The sequence below is a fragment of the Corvus hawaiiensis genome, chromosome 1, assembly GCF_020740725.1.
Source record: "Corvus hawaiiensis isolate bCorHaw1 chromosome 1, bCorHaw1.pri.cur, whole genome shotgun sequence".
In the NCBI taxonomy this organism is placed as follows: domain Eukaryota; kingdom Metazoa; phylum Chordata; class Aves; order Passeriformes; family Corvidae; genus Corvus; species Corvus hawaiiensis.
In genome coordinates this window covers 76,060,602-76,080,033 of record NC_063213.1, presented here as the reverse complement: position 1 = coordinate 76,080,033, position 19,432 = coordinate 76,060,602, and the positions used below count along the sequence as shown (strand labels likewise).

Sequence of the window (19,432 nt, the reverse complement as noted above, 5' to 3'; positions counted from 1 at the left end):
TGCAAAAGTATTTATAAAATGCTTGTCTTCCAAAATTTAATCAATAAACAATATACAGGTTTGCAAACATGAATGGAAATGTAAAAAATTATTTTGCCAAATGCAAGTTCAAAATTCAAACAATTTCTGGTTTGTAGTCAAAAAACAAATATTTCAGATTTATTTTCAAATATTTTTTTTTCCTTGTTGACTAAGCTTTACATCAATTTAAAGACAATGAATTTTCTCAAAAAGTAAATGTTTGGTTTGATTTTTTTTGGGAAAAAAAAAGAGAAACTAGCATTCAGAAAAAAAATATTGGTTTAAAAACTGTCATTTTGATTTCATGGTTGACTATATTTTTTTAAAATGGAAACAAAAATAGCTGTGAAGAAGAGAAACCAAAAAAATTTAGAAAATTCTCTCTGGCTTATTTTATTTACGAATTCCCATGTAATTAGTTCTATCTTCTGTCATGTAGAAAGTGACTTTTCATCTAGCTTCACCATGTTAGAATAGAGTTTAAATAAGCTTCTGAAAAACTGGAGAGACAATAGAGAAGCCCAGAATACTTTGTTGGAAAAATAAAAGTTGTATTCACATGTCTCCTTATATTTCGTATTTTCTCCTTATGTTTACGATTTATAGGACGGCTTTGAACATAATAGATAACACTGTTACGAATGAGTGAAATTGTTTTAGCTTGAACATCAATCTGTGCATCTTGCTATGAACAGATTACAGTTGGGTGATTTCTGTGCTGTTCGAGTGAGCCTGATAATGGTAACACAGTGTTTGAAGGCTTCTGGTAACTTTTGTTGTCTGATCTCTAATTCAACTTATTTGACAAAAAGTAAGGAAACCTAAGCTCTTGATATTCTTATATCAGATGTATGTTACTAACTAGCTTCCTGAAAGGGTCATTGTTTTTTGTTTTGAGTAGTTAGTGATGGGCCAAAAGAGAGCATTTACTTTTTTCTCACTGTTGGACAGACTTAGAGGAACACTGTCAAAAATTTTAATGCTGATAGAATAAGGGCAAACCAGTCTGAAGCAACCTGGAGAAATGATTGCATTTAATTTTCTCCATCATTCATGATGATTCTTGTGGGTCCCTTCCAACTCAGAATATTCTGTGATTAGCATAATGAGCAGCTCTGTAGCCATTAACAAGTGTTTATGTAGTTAACCCAGTAGGAGAAAATTACAAGAACAGGTTTGAAGGGAAATAATGTAGCAAATTTGGTCCTCATTCTTCCAACTTTGTGTGACAGGTAGCATAGGAATAATTTAAGAAGTAATAGGAACATCTGATTCAAAAGCAACGAGAGTCACACTGGAAAATGAGTGAGAGGAATGAAAGGTAAACTCTTGGCAGACAGTAATGTAATAGATAAATAGTTTGGTCTGGGAATACTATTACATATGACTGAAGGAGAAATGATGGAAATATGATACCTTGTAAGAGTGAATGAGTGAAAAACATCTGCATATACAGAGATGGAAGCTGGTGGGTATTGACCTGATCATTTGCAATGTGAGGATTTTGTTGGTTTAAGTGCTTGTTTTGCTCTCTAGGTTTTTTACTCTCCTTAGACTGTTCCTACTTACTATCAACCACTTTCCTGAAGGACCTATGAAATATTACTATTTACATTATTGTCACTAACATAAGATCTTGTGCACATCTCCTTCCAAAAAATCCCTTTAATTCTTTAATTTTTTTTTTTTTTTTGCAACAGACTCCAAGAACTCACTGTCCAGGTCCAGTGGCTGCAATAGTTTTTATAGGCTTCTGACTTTTTAAACATTCATAAGGTGTGTCTTGTAAGTAACACGTAAGTTCCACCTGAAATGCAATATTAATGCATTTTCTTTGTTTTCTATGGTCCTGCGGCATTTTTGTCTTAAGAACATATAGAAAATTCATTCAGACTAAACAATACCAGGATTTTGTTTACTAAATGTTGTTATATTTTGTTAATTTTCATACCATTTCGTGTGGCTGAGCTTAGGAGGTACTACTTAGGAAGCAGGAATCTTGTTTTACATTTTTTCCACTTTGAATTGTCTAAGAGTTTCACTTTCCAATTCCTCACTACTCTGAGGGTGTAAGAAGACATTGTGATAGAGTCCTTGATTCCTTTCTTCTCACTTTCTATGACATAGGATGCTCGTGGAGATGATCTTTTCCTATATGGCCTTACACTTGACCGAGCTGTTGTGACCCATCCATGGTGTGTAAGGCCATGGAGAACATTGTGGACTATTCCGGGGTTGCCTGTAATATTAAGAACCAGAGCCAGTTGTTTGTGATACATACAGGTCCTAAAATAAATCAGATATAACAATGAATTTTGACTTCCAGAATGCTTTTGTAATGATTTGTCTGCACAGATGACCTCATATTCCTGTACCCACTTCCACTAGGCTGGAGCATTGTATAGTAAAATATTGTATATTTGTACAGGGAAATTCTATTGTCAGAGTAGCATCTACAGTGCTGAAATGAAAATTTGTATTTTAACTTTTCCTAAAATGTACTGAGAAATAAATGTCCAAGGATATGGCAACAAACTTTAAAAAATTCCGTTCATACTATTTATATAATAATGGTAGTAGTATGTTTATATATGGTTATATACTTTCACAACGTATACTAACATTTTATTTAATAACACATACAGGATAAAATTTAAAACATCAGATTCAGATTCTGCTGAACAGTTATAAAATAACTTCCTTGAACACAGTGATAGACAAATATTTCCTTATAGAAATTAGTACTGTATTGTAAATCAAAGTTATACAGTCTCATTTGATGTTTGCTGATATGTATGAATAGTGAGGGAGATGTGTGAATTTGTTTTTTTTTTTTTCTGGAAAAAAACCCCAGAGATTTTTACTGAGTTATATGTAAAAGTGTTGTCTGGACCTTTTAAACGAAATCTTGTTTTTAGCAAAGAGGGTAAAAGCCCAGACGTTTTACTGCCATTTTATCTTCTGTCCTAGTACATACTCAGTTAAATACCTAGGGTGTCACTGATCTCAATGTTGCTGTAGTCAAAATTAGTTTAAGAAGAGTGTCTTTTATCTATGTACTTAATGGATGGATATTATTTGTTTGCTTCTTCCTATTACATGCTGTTGAAGACAAATGTAGATTTGGAAGAAAAAAAATTTAGTCCTGTTCACTAGGTACTCATAAAGAAGATCAACTGTTTGTATCACCTGTACGACTTTTAAAAAGCTTTGTAATGCTGATTATGTAAGACATTTCTTAATATTCTCAGATTCATGTTCTATTAAAGAATATAAAAAATCCTTAGTTAATAAAAGTATTATTGATTGAAGTGAAGAAAAATCCATAATAGTCACAGTTTCTTAATAGATCAAATAGTTTAACTTGATATCAAGTCAATAAAAATTTGGTCTCTATTGCACCAAAATAGATTGCATAATGGTACTGTATTCAGCTTTCAACTTCATTGGGTTTTATCAACCCATTAAGAAGAAGAAATATCCAACTAAAAGAGAATGCAGCATTCCACTTTTCAGAGGACTAACATATTTCCAATATCTCTTGGTTTTATGCCAATAAGCAGCTAAGAGAAAGAGAGGAGGAATAATCCTTCAGATGTGTTTCTCCCACACTAGCTAATACAGACCTTGTAACATACTGCTTTGGCTCTGAAATTACTTAATCTCAGCAGCATTTCAAATTTGCAGTGCTTGTCTAGTACAAAACTTGTGTAACCTAAAGATTAAAAGAAAAGAAGAGACATTTCAAAATGCTTTTGGGTACCTATTTTGTCTTGTAATATCTAAAGTATAATTTTGGTTACAGTTGGCTAGTTGCTCAGGTTTCTTTTTACTAGACTTGAGAAACCTCAGTAAATTGAGGGGAGGGGAATGCCGGTTTTTGTGACACGTTTTGTCTTCAGATTGACAGCTCTAAAGGTGGTTGAAATGCATCACATAGTAGCTTGTCAGCAAATGATTTGTCTTTGGAAAAAAAAGAGCTTAAAAATGATTGAGCATCTTTTTACGCTGTATCGGTTGCAATTACAGATCACTTCTGATGATGTAATTATGATTCAAAATGGAGAACTATAGAACAAATAAACTGAGATTTTGAAACTAATGTTATATGTTTGGATAGATAAATTGTGCCAGCATATTTTTAGAATAAGGCTATTCAAGATAGTAATTCATCTTTCTGGATTAGAATATGATCAGTTTAGTTAAAAAATAATAACAAAAAATTCTCTTAAGCATTGAACTGTAGACAGCACTTTTGAGCAAGTAAGTGCATAGCTTGTTCCTCTCTCAGTAAGCACAAGCACTTCAGTCTGTGTTGTGTGTATGGACAATATTTCAGCACAGAAGTACTAGCAGTTGGTTGTGATGTCACTGGAGAAATTCCATGTTCTCTTCAAGCTTGAAACTCATGGCTAGAACAGGCAGGCACGCATTAACATAGTTGTAAAAACTGGTTTATTTTTTAAAAATAAATACAAAAATATAAATATAAAACATTGGCAGATAGAATTTGATGAAATGAAGTTGCACAAACTTTTTTTAAACCAGCTGCATATTACACTTATTAACACCACATGTACATTTTGTTTTATTTTAATGTACAGAACAGGACATACTGGATTTTTTTTCTTCTTTGCCATCTTAAAAGCTGCACTTGCAGGGATAGGACATGTACCTAACAGAAGCGGCTTGTACATGAGGTTGCTTAAGGGATTATCACCCTGTTCAAATTTCTGAAGGTAAGATATTGTTTATTTTACTTACTAAAATGTACAACACTGAATTTCCATAGCTTTGGCTCTTGGAAGTTGATTAAATAAAATGTTGTATATATTCCAAGTGGCATCCTACTAGAAAGAATGAATGACATTAATGGACAAGTTTAAAACAAATTTTAAAAGGAAACCATTGTGCTGAGTGGCAGGAAAATTTTCCTGAATGTTAAATACTGTTGAGTGCAGAAGGTGTCTGTAAAATTACTTCCGCTTAAAGGAAAAGACAAAAGTAGCCTATTGTAGGTTAAGAAGTGTCTTTGTCACTTTCTCCTCCACCGTACATCTCAGCTAGCTTATTAAACCGAGGGCCCCACTCTCGCAGGTAATCATAGTTTTGGTCTCCTTCGGTAGTACCTGACTCCAAGGAGCTCAAGGATTCAGCTATGGAATCATTTCCTTCATAGGCATAGGTTGCAAGCGAGTCATACGGCGGCGCAGAGGGATCAGTGTCATGCTCTTTTAGCCTTTGGTTAATGAAATCTCGGACATCCGTGTTGTCTGGGGCCGAAGGAGTCCTCCGTGGCACAAACAATGTTTCAGGGATAATGTCTCGTCGAAGCTTCTTATCTTCAATAGCTGCTGGATTCCTCAGTGTGCCAATATCAAAGGCTTGGGTGTCTTCCTCTCCACCGCCTTCGTCATTATAACTCACAATGTTGTCTCTGATGTCCTCTTTAGAGAGGATCAAAGGCTCCTTCTTTCGTTGCCTCTTCAGAGCAGCAAATAGCACCACTATAACTTAAAGAGGGAAACAAAGAATGAATAAAGATCTCTATTTAACAATTTCTTAGCAGCAAATCCATCAGGTACAAGAACCACATTTCAGCTACATTTCACCAACTCATTTTTTTGATAACTGGATAAACACCTCTATCTGTATAATGGTGGCACAGTACAGTCTATATCAAAAAGCTATTTTGCTTTGTGTGCTCTGCTTTACAGGACCATGAGCTTGTCTGCATGCTCTTTCTGTAGCTGTAATGAGCTTTAAATAGCCAGGTCTATTCTGAAGATAATTTTCCTCTTTCAAGCTCAAAGGACCTTGCTAAAAAGTGGGTTTCAGTTGAATTATAGGTCATTGAGAGTTATTCTGAAAACCACAAAATGGAGGTTTTACAAAATTTTCCTTTTTTTTTTCATTACAGCACTGAAACCACTAGATAGGTAGTGCTTTAATATAGTAAAATTACTTCTTACTGTTATATTAGATGTGAAATATATACTGCATATTGATCTTTAGTAGTTATTTAAATAAAAAAGAGACTTTTCCTCAAAAAAAAAATTAAAATGAAAGACATGAAAGCAATTTTTGGTTATACTATTCATCCTCTCTGAACTTTTTTTTGGACAACTTAATGAAAGAACATAAATGAGCTTCTGGTTGCACACTGATAATTTTACCAGTCTGGGCCTTGAATTCTTATTTACAGTGTTCAATTAGCAGATAAACAAGGTTTGCCTTTGTTTTTCCTTTTTATTTTAAGCTGCAGTTAAGTTCTTCTTGCAAAATCCATCATCATTAATTTTATCAACCTGCATAATTTTGTGGAATGAGTCAGGCCTGAAATATTTGTTCCTGGGCAGAGGAAGATGTGTTTCTCTTCTTACCTAGCAGAATAATGATGCAGAGGAGAATGGCCACCAGTGCCCCCGTGCTGAGGCCGGCAGGGAGGAGCAAGGCCTCAGCGCTGCAGGACTGCATGTTCCCCCGGCTGTCACAGGCGCACACCCGGATGGTCAGCGTGCCTGTGCTGCTCTGGATCGGGTAGTCGTTGTCCGATATCACCACTGGTAGAAGGTAAGTACTTATTTCATGTCGACTGAAGCCATTCCTTCTTGTCAAAATCCTGGCAGTGTTATCTAGATTGATTAAAAATATACTGTTGTAGACTATACGAACAGAAACCACACCACTTATAGTAAATGCAAATCGTCATATTTTATATCACTGAAAAATAATTCCTGATATCATAGTGATACCTCTTGTTTTTTCTAACAACATTCCCATTTGATCAGAAAGCTATTTATGATTTTTTAGGTGCATCTGGCCCGCTCCTCTGTGCCTCTGCACCACTTTTGCGTGTGATTTGAAAAGAGGATTTCTCAAAGCTTAAAGTGCTTTCTAGATTAATGCATGCAGTGTGTGACACAGTTACAGTTCAGGGCTGAAACCCTGAAATACAGCGGCCAACTGAGGAAAAATAACCTTCCACTTTGCGCAGTTCAAAAAGCACTCTGTTCTGGAAGATTCTTTCTATGGATCATCTGTGACAACACCCACAGGAATGCTATCTGTCAACTCAGTATGAGATTTGCTACACCAAACCACTTCCAACACGCTGTAGAACAATGAATATGTACCTCAGCACATGAAGTAGTTTTTTTTTTTTTTGGATAGAAATTGATTTAGGAATTCAGAAAATGTTAAAGATGGTAAGTATTCCTGCATGGTTTTGAGAAGTGAACTTACTAAACTGAATCTGTAGCAGACAAATCTTAGTTGTATGCAGGATACTTCAGCATCAAAAGCTGTTCACTGAGTGGCCAGAGGAAAGGGAAGGAAGAGAAGGAATGAATAACACAGAGAGACTATTTCTTCTACTGTTAGAGCCACAATGCTAGAGTGTCAGCCAACACCAGAGTTGTTAACTTTTTAGTCCAAAAGAGAGAAAAAACAGGTTTAGTGTGGACTAAAAGCAAAATTTAATTTTCATCATAGTTGTGGATTGCTTGAGCTATGTGGTTAGCTATCTTGACAGCCAATCTTCAGACAGAACTAAAATAACCCATTTGCAAAAAGAAAGAAAATAATTACAGACAGCAAGGAAATACCAAGATCTGTAACTCTCTGAACTCAGGACCTAATTTAAAACATTAAATCATATATTTTTTCATAGACTTCAAGATGTGAAACACAAACTTTTCTTTTATTGCTTCCCTTCACTGGTTTTGTGTATTTTAACACTATTTGTTTTCACTCAACATCAAAAATTATGTGTCTTAGGCATCTTTAAATAGCTCTCCCACAAGTGACTTTATAGGGTACCCAAACTATTTGATTTACTTCACTTTCCCTACTGTTAGAAATTTTTTTCTGCTGTTGTTTGTAGTGTATTACTTCCTGAAATCGTCATCAGGCATAGAGGATTATTCCTGCTGCCTTTATGCTTTTGACACATTTGAAGGCTGATACCATGTCCCCTCTCATTTTAAAATTCTGTAGTTTAGAGTCCTCTCCATTAGTCATACTGATAATGAAGGCCAAAATTCATAGTCTCACTTCCTCAACAGAAGCTTCTGAAAATTTTCTCTGATAAAGACCAATTGAGGAAGGATCAAAAGAAAAGCCAAAGTGCCTCTCAGAACCATTATTTTCATCAACGGTCAGAAAGAAGCAAAACAGAAGGCCAGGGCAATCAGAACTACTTGACAATAGGCTAAAGTGAAAAATCTCAACTTGTCAGCTGAAGGAATTTTTGAAAGGTTTTTATTCTTTTGCAGTCAAGCATTTCATCTGTCTCTTACCCCAAGCCAGAACTTTTTCTGATTTTCTTTATAATTTGTTTTATCACATTTTTGCCTCACTTACACAGATAAAAATGTAGAAGTCTTAAACCTCAAAAATTCAGGTAAAGTATTCTTGATAGTAGCAACCTTCACAGCTTCTCTACATATTGATAGACATCAAAAGCAAAGATATTTCAGGAATGTAGCCAGACAGCAAAGATAAAACTCCTTCCTTGGAACAGGCATGAATTTTACCTTCGTTATCCTGAACAGTGAAGTTAGGGTTAACGGCAGCTAAACTGAAGAAAAATTTTTGTCCACCAAGAGGGTCATCTTTGTCTACTGCACTTATGGTTTGAATAAGCTGCAGGAAAAAAAGCAAGCAAACAAACAACAAAAAAACCCAAATACACCTGGGTTTTTGATACAGCTGTCTGATCAAAGAAGATGAAAAGCATTAAATTAACTTAGCATTCAAACATATTGACTTAATATTTAATTGGTAAAATATAAAAACTAAACAAATGTTCAACAAGTATCTTATATAGTTTTTTTCAACAAGAACATCTGTATTTTTCATGTGGTAGTACATGTGCACCTATATTTTTATAGCTACAGAGTGGACAAAACTTGCCAAAAATAGTTTCAGCTGTAGCCAGTAGTTTTTATGCTTCATTGTTGATTCATCATTTTAAATTCTCATCAACACCTAAGACAGTAATTCACATTACTTCTTCTATTTTTGTGATAGAAATGGTATTTTATCAAAGCAGTATTTTTGATAGGGAAGTTAACATTTCAAATAAAATTTCAACATTAAAGCATCTTTTCTTAAACATGATTTTTCCATTTATTAATATAGCAGAACACACCAACATGATTCCAGAGATGAAAAATGCCAGTTAGATTTTACATATATTTCAGCTCTTGTAAAACATTGTAGCACACCCTAGAGATGCACCACCTTGGACTGGGATGAGAATCTGGTGTCACAATTCTCGGAGAAAGCTGCACCAGGTCAGTCCCATACTCAGACTCAGAGCTTTGTGCAATGCCTACAAAAGATTTTGGGTGTTTTTGGGGAAAGTAATGGCAAGCCCTTTGTCAGCACTTATTTGTCTGTCAGGTAAGGGAATATGTGGCTTTTTCACTGAAATTTCTATACCTAACAGTGGCAAAATATTGTTTCCCAAGCAAAATGCATTTTTTAACTTTATTGCTTAATTTCACACTGGGGCTTTTTTTATACCATAACATATAAACTAAATTTAGGACTGGATTTTTGTGCATGCATGCTTGAATTTTCCATTATGTTCTTAAGTTTAACTTCCAAAAATAGATTAATCTTTAGTCTAGATCATTTTTATTCTTCATTTCTTATCCATCATTTTAAATTGCACTGCTTTTTCAACCATGGAATCATATCTAATTTTTACCCCTGCTCCTTCCCTGTGTACTTGTTAAACCCTGTTTGTTTTTCCTCTTCCAGTTTTTCCAAATGCAGCCATTTCTCTTCATATCACAGCTTTTGTCAGGTCTGATCATCTTTAACATCAACAGCTGCAATGCACTCCTCTTTGCCTTAACAAATGTATGACCAACTCCCAACTTCTTTCTTGTCCATCCAGAAAATAGCAGTAAATTTCTTGATCAGGCAAGGATGGGATTTTTTTTAATATTGCAGCTTCCTTGCTTTTTCAACAAGAGTTTTGTCTTTCTCTTCTTTCTTACACAATCCTCCAGTAAGTTTCTAAATGAACAAAACTGATAATGCAAGCATAGAATATTATTTGTTTTTAAAGAATGAGTATTTTAATTATTTAGTGAGCAATTAGCATATGAGTTTTGATAGCTATTTACAAAATGAAGTCAGAAAAACACTAGCTTATTTTACTTTACAACTAGAGACCATGAATATGGTCAGTTGCAGGTGTTGGGTTGATGAAAATCAACTGATTTGCTGAGTGTCCATACTCATAGTTTAAAAAGAGTATGTAGAATTGGAAGCATTAAATTGCAGTTTGAAAACTGTTTCCTGATAATATTGATTACTATGTTAATGTGATATATTCTGGTTTAGATGTAGTTTCAAACAGTGTTTTTTCCTTTTAGACCTGCCAGCCTTGGGAAACCCCAATTAGCTTGTAAATAAGGGTATAAGACTCTTAAGTTGCTTATTCTTTCTAGAAATGCCACAGAGCAGTAACTGCAGGGAAGACAAGGATGTTACTGTCTAAGATAAATCAGAAAATTAAGGGCCTGGAAGTAGTCATGAGGATTTTTAGCCACTAAAAAATTGATAAACCAGTAGAAACAAGTTTGTTGTATGGTCTTCTTATTCCAACAAAATTCATCTTTCTGCTTGGTAGGACCTCTTCAAGCATCAGTTCCATCAACTGTTTAGGTAGATGTTTTTATCTAAAATATGCTGTACAGTTGCTTTTAAATTCAAGTCAAAGAAAGAAAATATAATGTGCTATTAAGGAAAATAAAGCAGAACTATTTAGAAACCCTACACCAATTTGCAGTTCAAAAATTTTTCTTGCCAGTGTGAAAAAAAAGTAAACCTTTGAGAGTTTCTGAAAAAAAGTAAGGCAAAGACAAAATTCTGATACCCGTAAAACCACTGGAAGATATAAGATCTATGGCTATATAGTGAAGAAACTAAAGTAAGAATGAATCAGGGGAACTTGAAAAGAAAGAACAAAATTCCAAGTAAATTGACCACAAACTGTCATTTGTCAAAATAAATGAGGGAGATGCAATAAACAAAGATAAAATAACACTTCAGGATTAAAGGATTTAAGAAATTTCTATAAAAACATCTGAAAAATAGGAAGAGAAAATTGAATGCTAGAAAACAACTTCAAGGAATTTAGTTTTTTAATAGATACAAATTTTAGCTCATTTTAGAGAGACACTTGGTGAATAAAACAAGGAAATTTCTGGAAATATAAAGACCCCAAAAGCCATGTTTAAGCAAGATTATGGTGAGAAAAACCTCTGATAAGGATTGTTATATGGGTCAAATGAGCTGATAGCATGAGGAGCAGCATAAAAAGAACTAGGTTCAAGAAACCTAGTGTGTTTATATAATCTATGCTGAATTAAGTTATAGGGAAAAGGAAAATAGATTACATCATTCATATTTTAAAATGTCTTTGAAAGAAAATCCATTATGAGCTAGACCTATTTACATAACATTGGGCCATGTGAAAAGGGAGTGGGCATGTACGGACTTGGTAAAATGAAGGCTAATAACAGCAGGATAGTAACAAGCCATTTAAACATCACAATGTACTTGTGCCAGGTGGAGGTGTCCGAGTGCTGGCGCTGGGGCAGTGCCGGGGCTGCCCGGGCCGGGCCCAGGCGGTGCCAGCGGCTGCAGCGGCCCCAGCGCAGGGCACGGCTGAGCCCCTCAGCCACGGGCGGGCGGGCGAGAGCCCCGGAAAAAGCCTGGCCAAGGGAGGGCAAAACGCTGCCCGGCAGCCAGGGCTGAGCGGGGGAACCGTGCGGGAAACAGCCCTGCGAGCCTGAGGGGACAGCGGGAGCGGGGACGGAGGCGGGAGAGACCCGGCACGGATGGCCCTGGGCCAGGGAGAGACCCCGGCGGGACAGGGGCTTCCCTGCGGACCTGAAGGCGATCCCATGCAGTAGATTTATGCTGAAGGACTGCACTCCATGGAAAATACTCACACTGAGGCAGAGAAAGTGTGAGGAGGAGTGTCCGAGAAGAAAAAAGTCAGTAGTGAAGGGGTGAAGGTGAACCTGGGAAGAAGGGGGGTATTAAGGGAAGGTGCTTTAGTTCTTTGTTTCTCACCATCCTACCCCATTTTAAACGGACAGTATATTAAATTAATTTTCACCAAATTGAGTCTGTTTTGCCAGTGATGGTAATTGGTAAGTTTGTCTCAAGGCACTTTCTTTTTCACCTTTTATCCCCCTGTACTGTTAAGGAGGGAGGAAGTGGCTGGGTGGGCACGTGGCTGCTGACCAAGGTCAACTCCTGCCGCCTTTTGTTTTTGCAGGTCATTTACAAAGAGAGAAGCGCCTCTCTTCTGACGATTACGATAGGGAAAATGAATGTATAGAAAAGATATACTCAGCTTCCATGCAAAATCTCTCTAAAGCAGAACTGACTTCTGCTTTCTAAACAGATTCTTGTCTTTTACGTTAGAGGATCTTTGGAGACTGGCAGCTGAGCTGCCAGATGTGTGACAGCTGGGAGCTGACAAAACCAGTGGGATTCCATCTGTCCAGATGCCCAGCTCCTGGCTCTTCTCACCTGGGGGTGGAGGACAGCTGAACTTCTTGGGTTCCAGGACTGCAGAAGTCTGAGCATTTTGCTGCTTTCTTTTCCTGAACTTGTACTGAGTCAGACTTGTGTAGCTCCCATAAATGCCTGTGTCCTCTTTACACCGTCACACCAAGACTGTCCTCATTTTTGGGGGGGTCAAAACAATGGCAACCACTAAAATAGCAGTCTGCCAGAGGTGCTGCTTGTGTGTAGCTTGAGCTTTTTGAGATAGGATACCCTCATTGTTTGTAAGGTCACGGTACGATCTGACATCAGCAGTAATAGCAAGCAGGAAAACAATCACAGACTACAAAAGTCACATTTCTCTCCTGCTATATATTTGCATATATGTGTATGTTTGTATACATGTGTATATGTGCACATGCCTAGGTATCATATATAGTATATATAAATGTACATATATATACATTTATATGTATGTATGTATAAAATTTAGGCTTCTGTACAAATCAAATAAATGGAAAAGTATAATATTCATTACAATGTCTGTCTTTAGCAGATGGCAAATGCTGAAATGAATACCACAGAATCTTTGACTGATGAAGCATCGTTAGCTTCAGTGGCCTAATAGAAGATACAAATTTCATGGATCAAACCTAATCATGAAAACCTGAAAGGGAAGAAGAATAGCAGAAATGTGGGAGGAATCAAGCTTAAAGAACCATGTTCAGCTTGGATTGATTAGATTGTCTCAGGACAGATTGAATTTGAAAAATAACAAGTCTTATTTATGATCTGCCAGTAAACAAGAAGAATATAATTACATTCAAATAGATTATTCATGTTATCCTGCATTACATTTTTTTCTCTTGCTGTGAATTGTTTTCTTTAAGCAATCATTTGCAACTCAGATTTCTTTAAAAATGTTTATATTTATGGCCCTCTCAATAAATTTGGCAGGTTTTTTCTGATAAAGACACTATTGAGCTCTATAACAAATAAGCATTTGTGGATGTGTAAACTTATTTAGCATCTCATTCATTAGTTATAAATGATTAGTGCTATTTTATTGAACTTTTTAACTGATGGTCTATTCTGAAAGTAAACAGAAAAACAATGAAATGTAGAAATAACTTTTATATTTACTTTCAAGTTATACTGTCATCAGTAGTCTAGATAGCACAAAAACACCTGTTCCTCAAAATACATTTATCTGGAAATTTAACTGTTCTATTAACATTTCTTGTACCTTCTAGAACCTGCACAGAAAAAAATTCTGAAACCTCAGATGGGTAAAATTTGTGGATTAATGCATTTTTATATATATGACTTTTTTAACACAGGATTTTCTTTTGTGAAACTGGAAGAGGAAAATTCAGTGTTCTTCTTTTACAATTCTTATTCCATATGGCATATTGAAAATGATTAAAATATTATTTTAGCATTTATAGTAGACACTTGAACTGTCAAAAATTCTACATTTTTAGCCAGTGATTTCTCTTTATCTAACAGCTTGAATTCTCTTACGACTGTCATGGCAGACAAATGCACTTGCTCAGTACCTTTAGATATTTTATGCATTATAAATTTGGGCCTTAAATTTTTTGTTCTAAGTTCCAACTGATGTCACTTGGGAAGGAAGAATGGCAACCTGTATGTGAAATTTGTAATACAACCTGAATGTTATACCTGTGGGACTCCAACAGTTAGACAAGCTGGCACTTCTGCCACATTCTATTCAAAGGTACTGAAAGGGTTGCACTGAGGTACTACTGCTACCATTTTAAAGGTTTTATTATTGGCTGATTATGCTCTGGGACGTGTAATAGGAAAACATTTTTTTAACAGTTCTAATAAGCAACTGCCTGTTGGGATTTAGGTATTAAGAAGTACAGTCATTTCATTTAAATTGAAGTACACATTGTGTAGCCTCTAAGAATGAAAAGAAAATGTTACCATTTAAAAAATGTATGTTTTCTTTTCAGAAATTTTTGATGTGATAATGAAAGAGAAATTCAACAATTAAAAAAGAAAAAAAAGTGTGACAGATTTTACAGTTTGTAATTGCAGTCAGTGTGGATTGAAATATATATGAACTTTGCTATTGGAGAATTACTGAAAATATAGATCAAACTTTTTAGTTACATATAGTGTCCTACTTTGTGAAATTAATGGCAAAGTGAATCATGACCATGCCTTGGACATATCTCATCCAGATTTAACAGCAGTACAGGGTTCTGTAAGGAAAAATGGTGATTGAAACACTGATGTGCTTGTAACATATTGAGATTTCACTCTAAGCCTCATTTACAGAGCTACTTCACTTTCATTTTTAACATTTCAAAAGCTATTTTGGATATGATTTTTCCCAAGCAATAGGCAAGAATGAGCTACAGTTGAGCGCTGTAGCAAAACTGGATAGTGGGAAGTGTTTATCAAAGGCATACCTGTCCAGCTCTTGCATTTTCACAGACAAAAGTGTCGTAGAATACAGCAAACTGTGGGGCATTGTCGTTAACATCCAAAATTCTAACATAGACAGGAACACGAGTAGTATCTTTGGGGTTGTCTGGCAGCATAAGAGAGAAGAAAAATGAGATTATTTTCTTATTAAGAGTTTTCTGTTTTCTTCCAAATTTCATGAGCAATACCCATGCAAGATGAAGTTTGAATCTTGTCAATATTTAGCATACAAACCAGTAACAGGTCAGAATAAGTCCTTCTGGAAAATAAGGAATTTATTTGTGTAGAGTAAAAAAAATGAAGTATTGGGATCTAGTGAGCAATTAAGTTTTTCATGAAGATAGGGGGCTGCAATTGTTAATAATATATTCAAATGCTGTGTATGAAAAGTATGCACACTACTACAATAAAAAAATTGATCATTTGGTGGGCTCAAGGTCTTGCAAGGTTTTGATTTCTGATTTTAAAATTCTAGTTTGTTTTACAAAGAAAGACATGATTGACTTTGTGCATTGTGTTGGTTTTGGCTGGGATAGAGGTCATTTAGTTGATGACATGCATACATATTTTGAAAAATGTTCAAGTCTGACTTTCCTTTCTTGGCCAACAAAAAAATGAAATTCCAACAAAATGAATGAAAGTAACCCTCCAAGTATTTGGTAAAGAATTTATTAGAATAAGATTTTTTTATGTTTAAATTGACTTTTAAAATATGAATGTAGGTTTTCAGACCTTAGGTTAAGAAACAAGAATAACCTCTCCCTTGCCAAATGCCAAGATCCTACTATTACTCAGAGTGCTCTTTTGTTAGTTTAGGTTAGTTCAGGAATACAAGTGTCCCTGTCCTCACTTGCTGATCTTGCTGCCATACCAAAATATGAAATAATGCCTGGGTGTAAAAAAGTGCAGCTGTTTCTTGGAATTCTGCTGGATGGCTGCTAAACACTATATGATTTTGCAACATTAATGGAATTGGATAAGTAACAACAGTAACAGATTGTTCCAAATTACTGATTTCCCCCTGCTTTTCTTCTGCTTCAGATAAAACAAAAGACATTTAGGAGCAGCTGGAATTACATTTCCTTGTGATCAGTAACACCTTTGCTAAAGAGCATGATGTGGATCTTTTTGACATCCTGATTGTTTAAATTTCCAGGTTTAGGACACAGTTTTTCATAGCCTTCTGCATGTTTGTACTAGCTTTTCAAATCAGTTCTAACACTGCTTTCTCATTGTGTCATGCTTCACAGGTAACATTTTAAAATATTTGAAGGCCTAAGTCTCCCTCTTCACTTCTTTCTCCAAAGCTTACCTACCTCTCTGGAGAATGCTAGCTACTCCAGATATGTCCACAATGAAAATTTGCTCTAAGATTCCTGACAAGGAAATAAGTTTAGCACTAAGATATAGTCATATAAGGATGCTAAGTTTCATCATTATATAAATATGAAAAGGATTTGTACAACATTGGACGGCAATCTGGATGGTTGCAGGCTCAGGACAAAGCATGACAAAATAAAAAGGGTTTTGAAAAAAACTACAGGTTTTTTTAGTTGGTTTTTTTACACAGAATCTTTAATTGGCAGGACACAATGTTTCATTCAGTTCTCTGCAGTGTAGCTCTTGCCAGCCACACTTCACTGCTGGTCAGTATGTTTTCCTTTTTTTTTCTTTTTTTTGACTGATATAGAACTAGCCCAAAAAATAAGTGACTTTGACAGGAAGTAATTCTTAGTAACTGATTTCAAAGATCAGACCTTTGTCCCTTAGAAAATGTTCTGTCCATTGATTAAAGTTAATCTCAATAATGTAGTAGGTTTAGGGGGATATCTGCTTTTCTCTTTATACTGTTAACATTAAAATATCTACAGAGAGAGAGATATTTTAAATGGTCCAATAATATGGTATCTACAACTACAGCTTTGGGATCAAACTGGATGGAACTTGTAAGATTGATTCTAAGAGCTGTAGTTGTAGATACCATAGGAAGGGATAATGAAAGTATTTCTAAAGAAATGAAGAAAACAATTGAGACAAAAACACAGGTTACCATGCTAAACTCAGCTATTTTAACAGCAAAATCATGTTATTGTCCTCCAAGAAAAGGAATAAAACATAATTACTCCAGTCTTATTATTTAATTGGCTAACATTTCAGAAGTAACTTGGACATTAAAGGTCAGTGATGGATGTAGGTGAGAACAAGAGCAGTGAAGAGACAGCTGCTGTTAGCTACCCACAGTTCACTTTTCCAGAACATCCAGTAGAAAGGGGCATGGGGCAAGGAAAGGAGGGGTTTTATTTTCATCACAAAGTTCCAGCTGTAACTTTACAGACTAAGGAAAACTGAAAGGAAAAAGAAAAAGCAAATTGGCTTACTAATCTCAGCTGCTATAACGCTAAGATTGTGCCATTGTGATATCTCACGGTCAAGTGGCTTAGAAGTATAGATGGATCCATTTCCAGAATGAATGTTAAATATCCTGTCAAGGTCAGTGTGACGATCCAGAGAAAACCTAAATATAATAAAGAAATAAAAAGTATTGTCAAAATCATAGAAAGTCAAATAAAACATATATTTCACAAGTCAGTATAGGTTTTATGTTCTACAGTACAAAGGTTAGTTTGGAAAGACATATATTTAGTTTCTATACACATTTCTGAAAATTCTGAAGGTTAGCTCCATAGAATAAGGAATTAAAATTTGAATTTTAAAAATTTGATACAATTGTGTAATATTTGATAATTGGAGCTTTTACAAGAATATATGAGAATTATTTTAAAAAATCAGAATTTCAAATGTTAATATAAAGATATTAATTAAATAATTATTTTAATCTTGAAAGGAAAATGGTCTTTGATACAATGTTTCGTCAGACTGAGACTGACAGCTAATTTACAAGATCTTCAAAAGTATTGGTATAAGCTCAGCTTCTACTATTTCACTTGAGATCAAGTTAAAACAACCTGTATAAAAATAAGTTCACATGCAGAACTTTCACTTTCATGCACAGATGTTAAAGGACCTTCTATATAGCTGCCATACTTCTGCAGGCAAGATGTCCACCAACATGATATGGTGGTGTCAAACTAGTATCAGAAAATTGCTCTTTCCTCCATTTTTATTTGTGCTAACATTTAACATTGCCTTAAAATTAGAACTGAACCTTTGATGTGGAATTAAATTTAGGATTTTGCCAAATACAGAATGTTTATCAGAATATGTGTCAGAATTGGGCCACATTTTTTAAAAAGTTATATAGTACACTTGTACAGTACAATAGAAACAAATGTTTATGTTTTTATGAAAATTTATGAATGATCTAAACTATTCATCAAGTGGTTTCACTTACAGTACTTAACTAAACTGAGCCAAATAAAAAAAAAGTTGTTATATGAAAATAATATCTGTAAGGTTTTGGTGGCTGCAGTTTGCTCTCTCCACCACACACAATCAAAGTAAATACGTAAGAAAAACAAATAAAACCCCAACAAACAATTCAACACCAAAATGACTACAAAAACAACAACAAAAAAAGGAAATTAGAACAGCCAATTAAAACTTCTGATAGTACTACTTGGCTTGTATGATTAGCATTTCATTTTACTTCACACATGATATTAATTTTATTGAAGACTAGAATTTATTTCATCATCACTCTAGAAGTTTTTCACAGTGTGAAGCAAGAAACAATCCTGAAGGGCCTAGTTGAAATCAAGTTTTCTATGAATTGAAGCACTGGAAAACATTTTGTGTGTCTCTTGTGTGCAAATAAATTGCTGTTGCCTGACATGTTTGGAGGTTTACAAACAGCACCATTCTCAATTCTGTCTATCTCTGGGACACTAATAAATATTAGAAAAAGCCTCTATGTGAAATTCATGATTTATTGCTATTTATCTTAATTTCTTTAGCAAATAATGTGTTTACAGACACTGAAGCATTACCTTATTGGACTTGAGGCAGAATCAGGGTCCCGTGCCATTACTGTTCCTATTATTGTCCCTAACTCAATATCTTCATGCACCTCAAAAAGGTAAGAAGACCTGCTGAAAACAGGAGGTTCATCTACATCTTCTACAGAGATTTTCACAATAGTTGTGTCTTTGAAAGGCCCAAGGTAATAGAAACGTGGGTCCACATGGGTATTTTCAGCTTCTACTTTCAAAGTATAAAGTCGTCTTGTCTCATAATCCAGTGGCTAAAAATGAAAATTGTGATAAATTTTATTAAATTATATTTACATTTTGACAGATATTGACCTATATACATAATGGAAACAAAAGAGGGCTCAAGCTTTATCAGACCCTGCCCTGCATTCTGGGAGCACTAACACAATCAATACGTTCCCCACCACAGGACTCACTTTGTCTAATAAGAAATTACCACTGTTTTTGGAGGAAGTATC

At 35.1% G+C, this 19,432-nt stretch overlaps 1 protein-coding gene across 3 annotated transcripts in view; it reads right to left on the bottom strand.

The window, feature by feature from the left end:
• Positions 1–4,457: 4,457 nt before the first annotated feature.
• Positions 4,458–19,432, bottom strand: part of CDH10 (cadherin 10) — a 100,431-nt gene continuing 85,456 nt past the window's right edge. For 2 of the 3 annotated variants that reach the window (XM_048311257.1, XM_048311249.1), the window contains exons 7-12: positions 18,972–19,225; positions 17,403–17,539; positions 15,009–15,130; positions 8,559–8,667; positions 6,405–6,656; positions 4,458–5,534 (exon numbers count right to left, since the gene is read on the bottom strand). In XM_048311257.1, coding sequence (XP_048167214.1) covers positions 5,041–5,534; positions 6,405–6,656; positions 8,559–8,667; positions 15,009–15,130; positions 17,403–17,539; positions 18,972–19,225 — 1,368 coding nt within the window. In that variant the 3' untranslated portion in view covers positions 4,458–5,040. Of the gene's footprint in view, positions 5,535–6,404; positions 6,657–8,558; positions 8,668–15,008; positions 15,131–17,402; positions 17,540–18,971; positions 19,226–19,432 lie in introns of those variants that run through there. The other variant, XM_048311265.1, reaches the window with a different exon arrangement.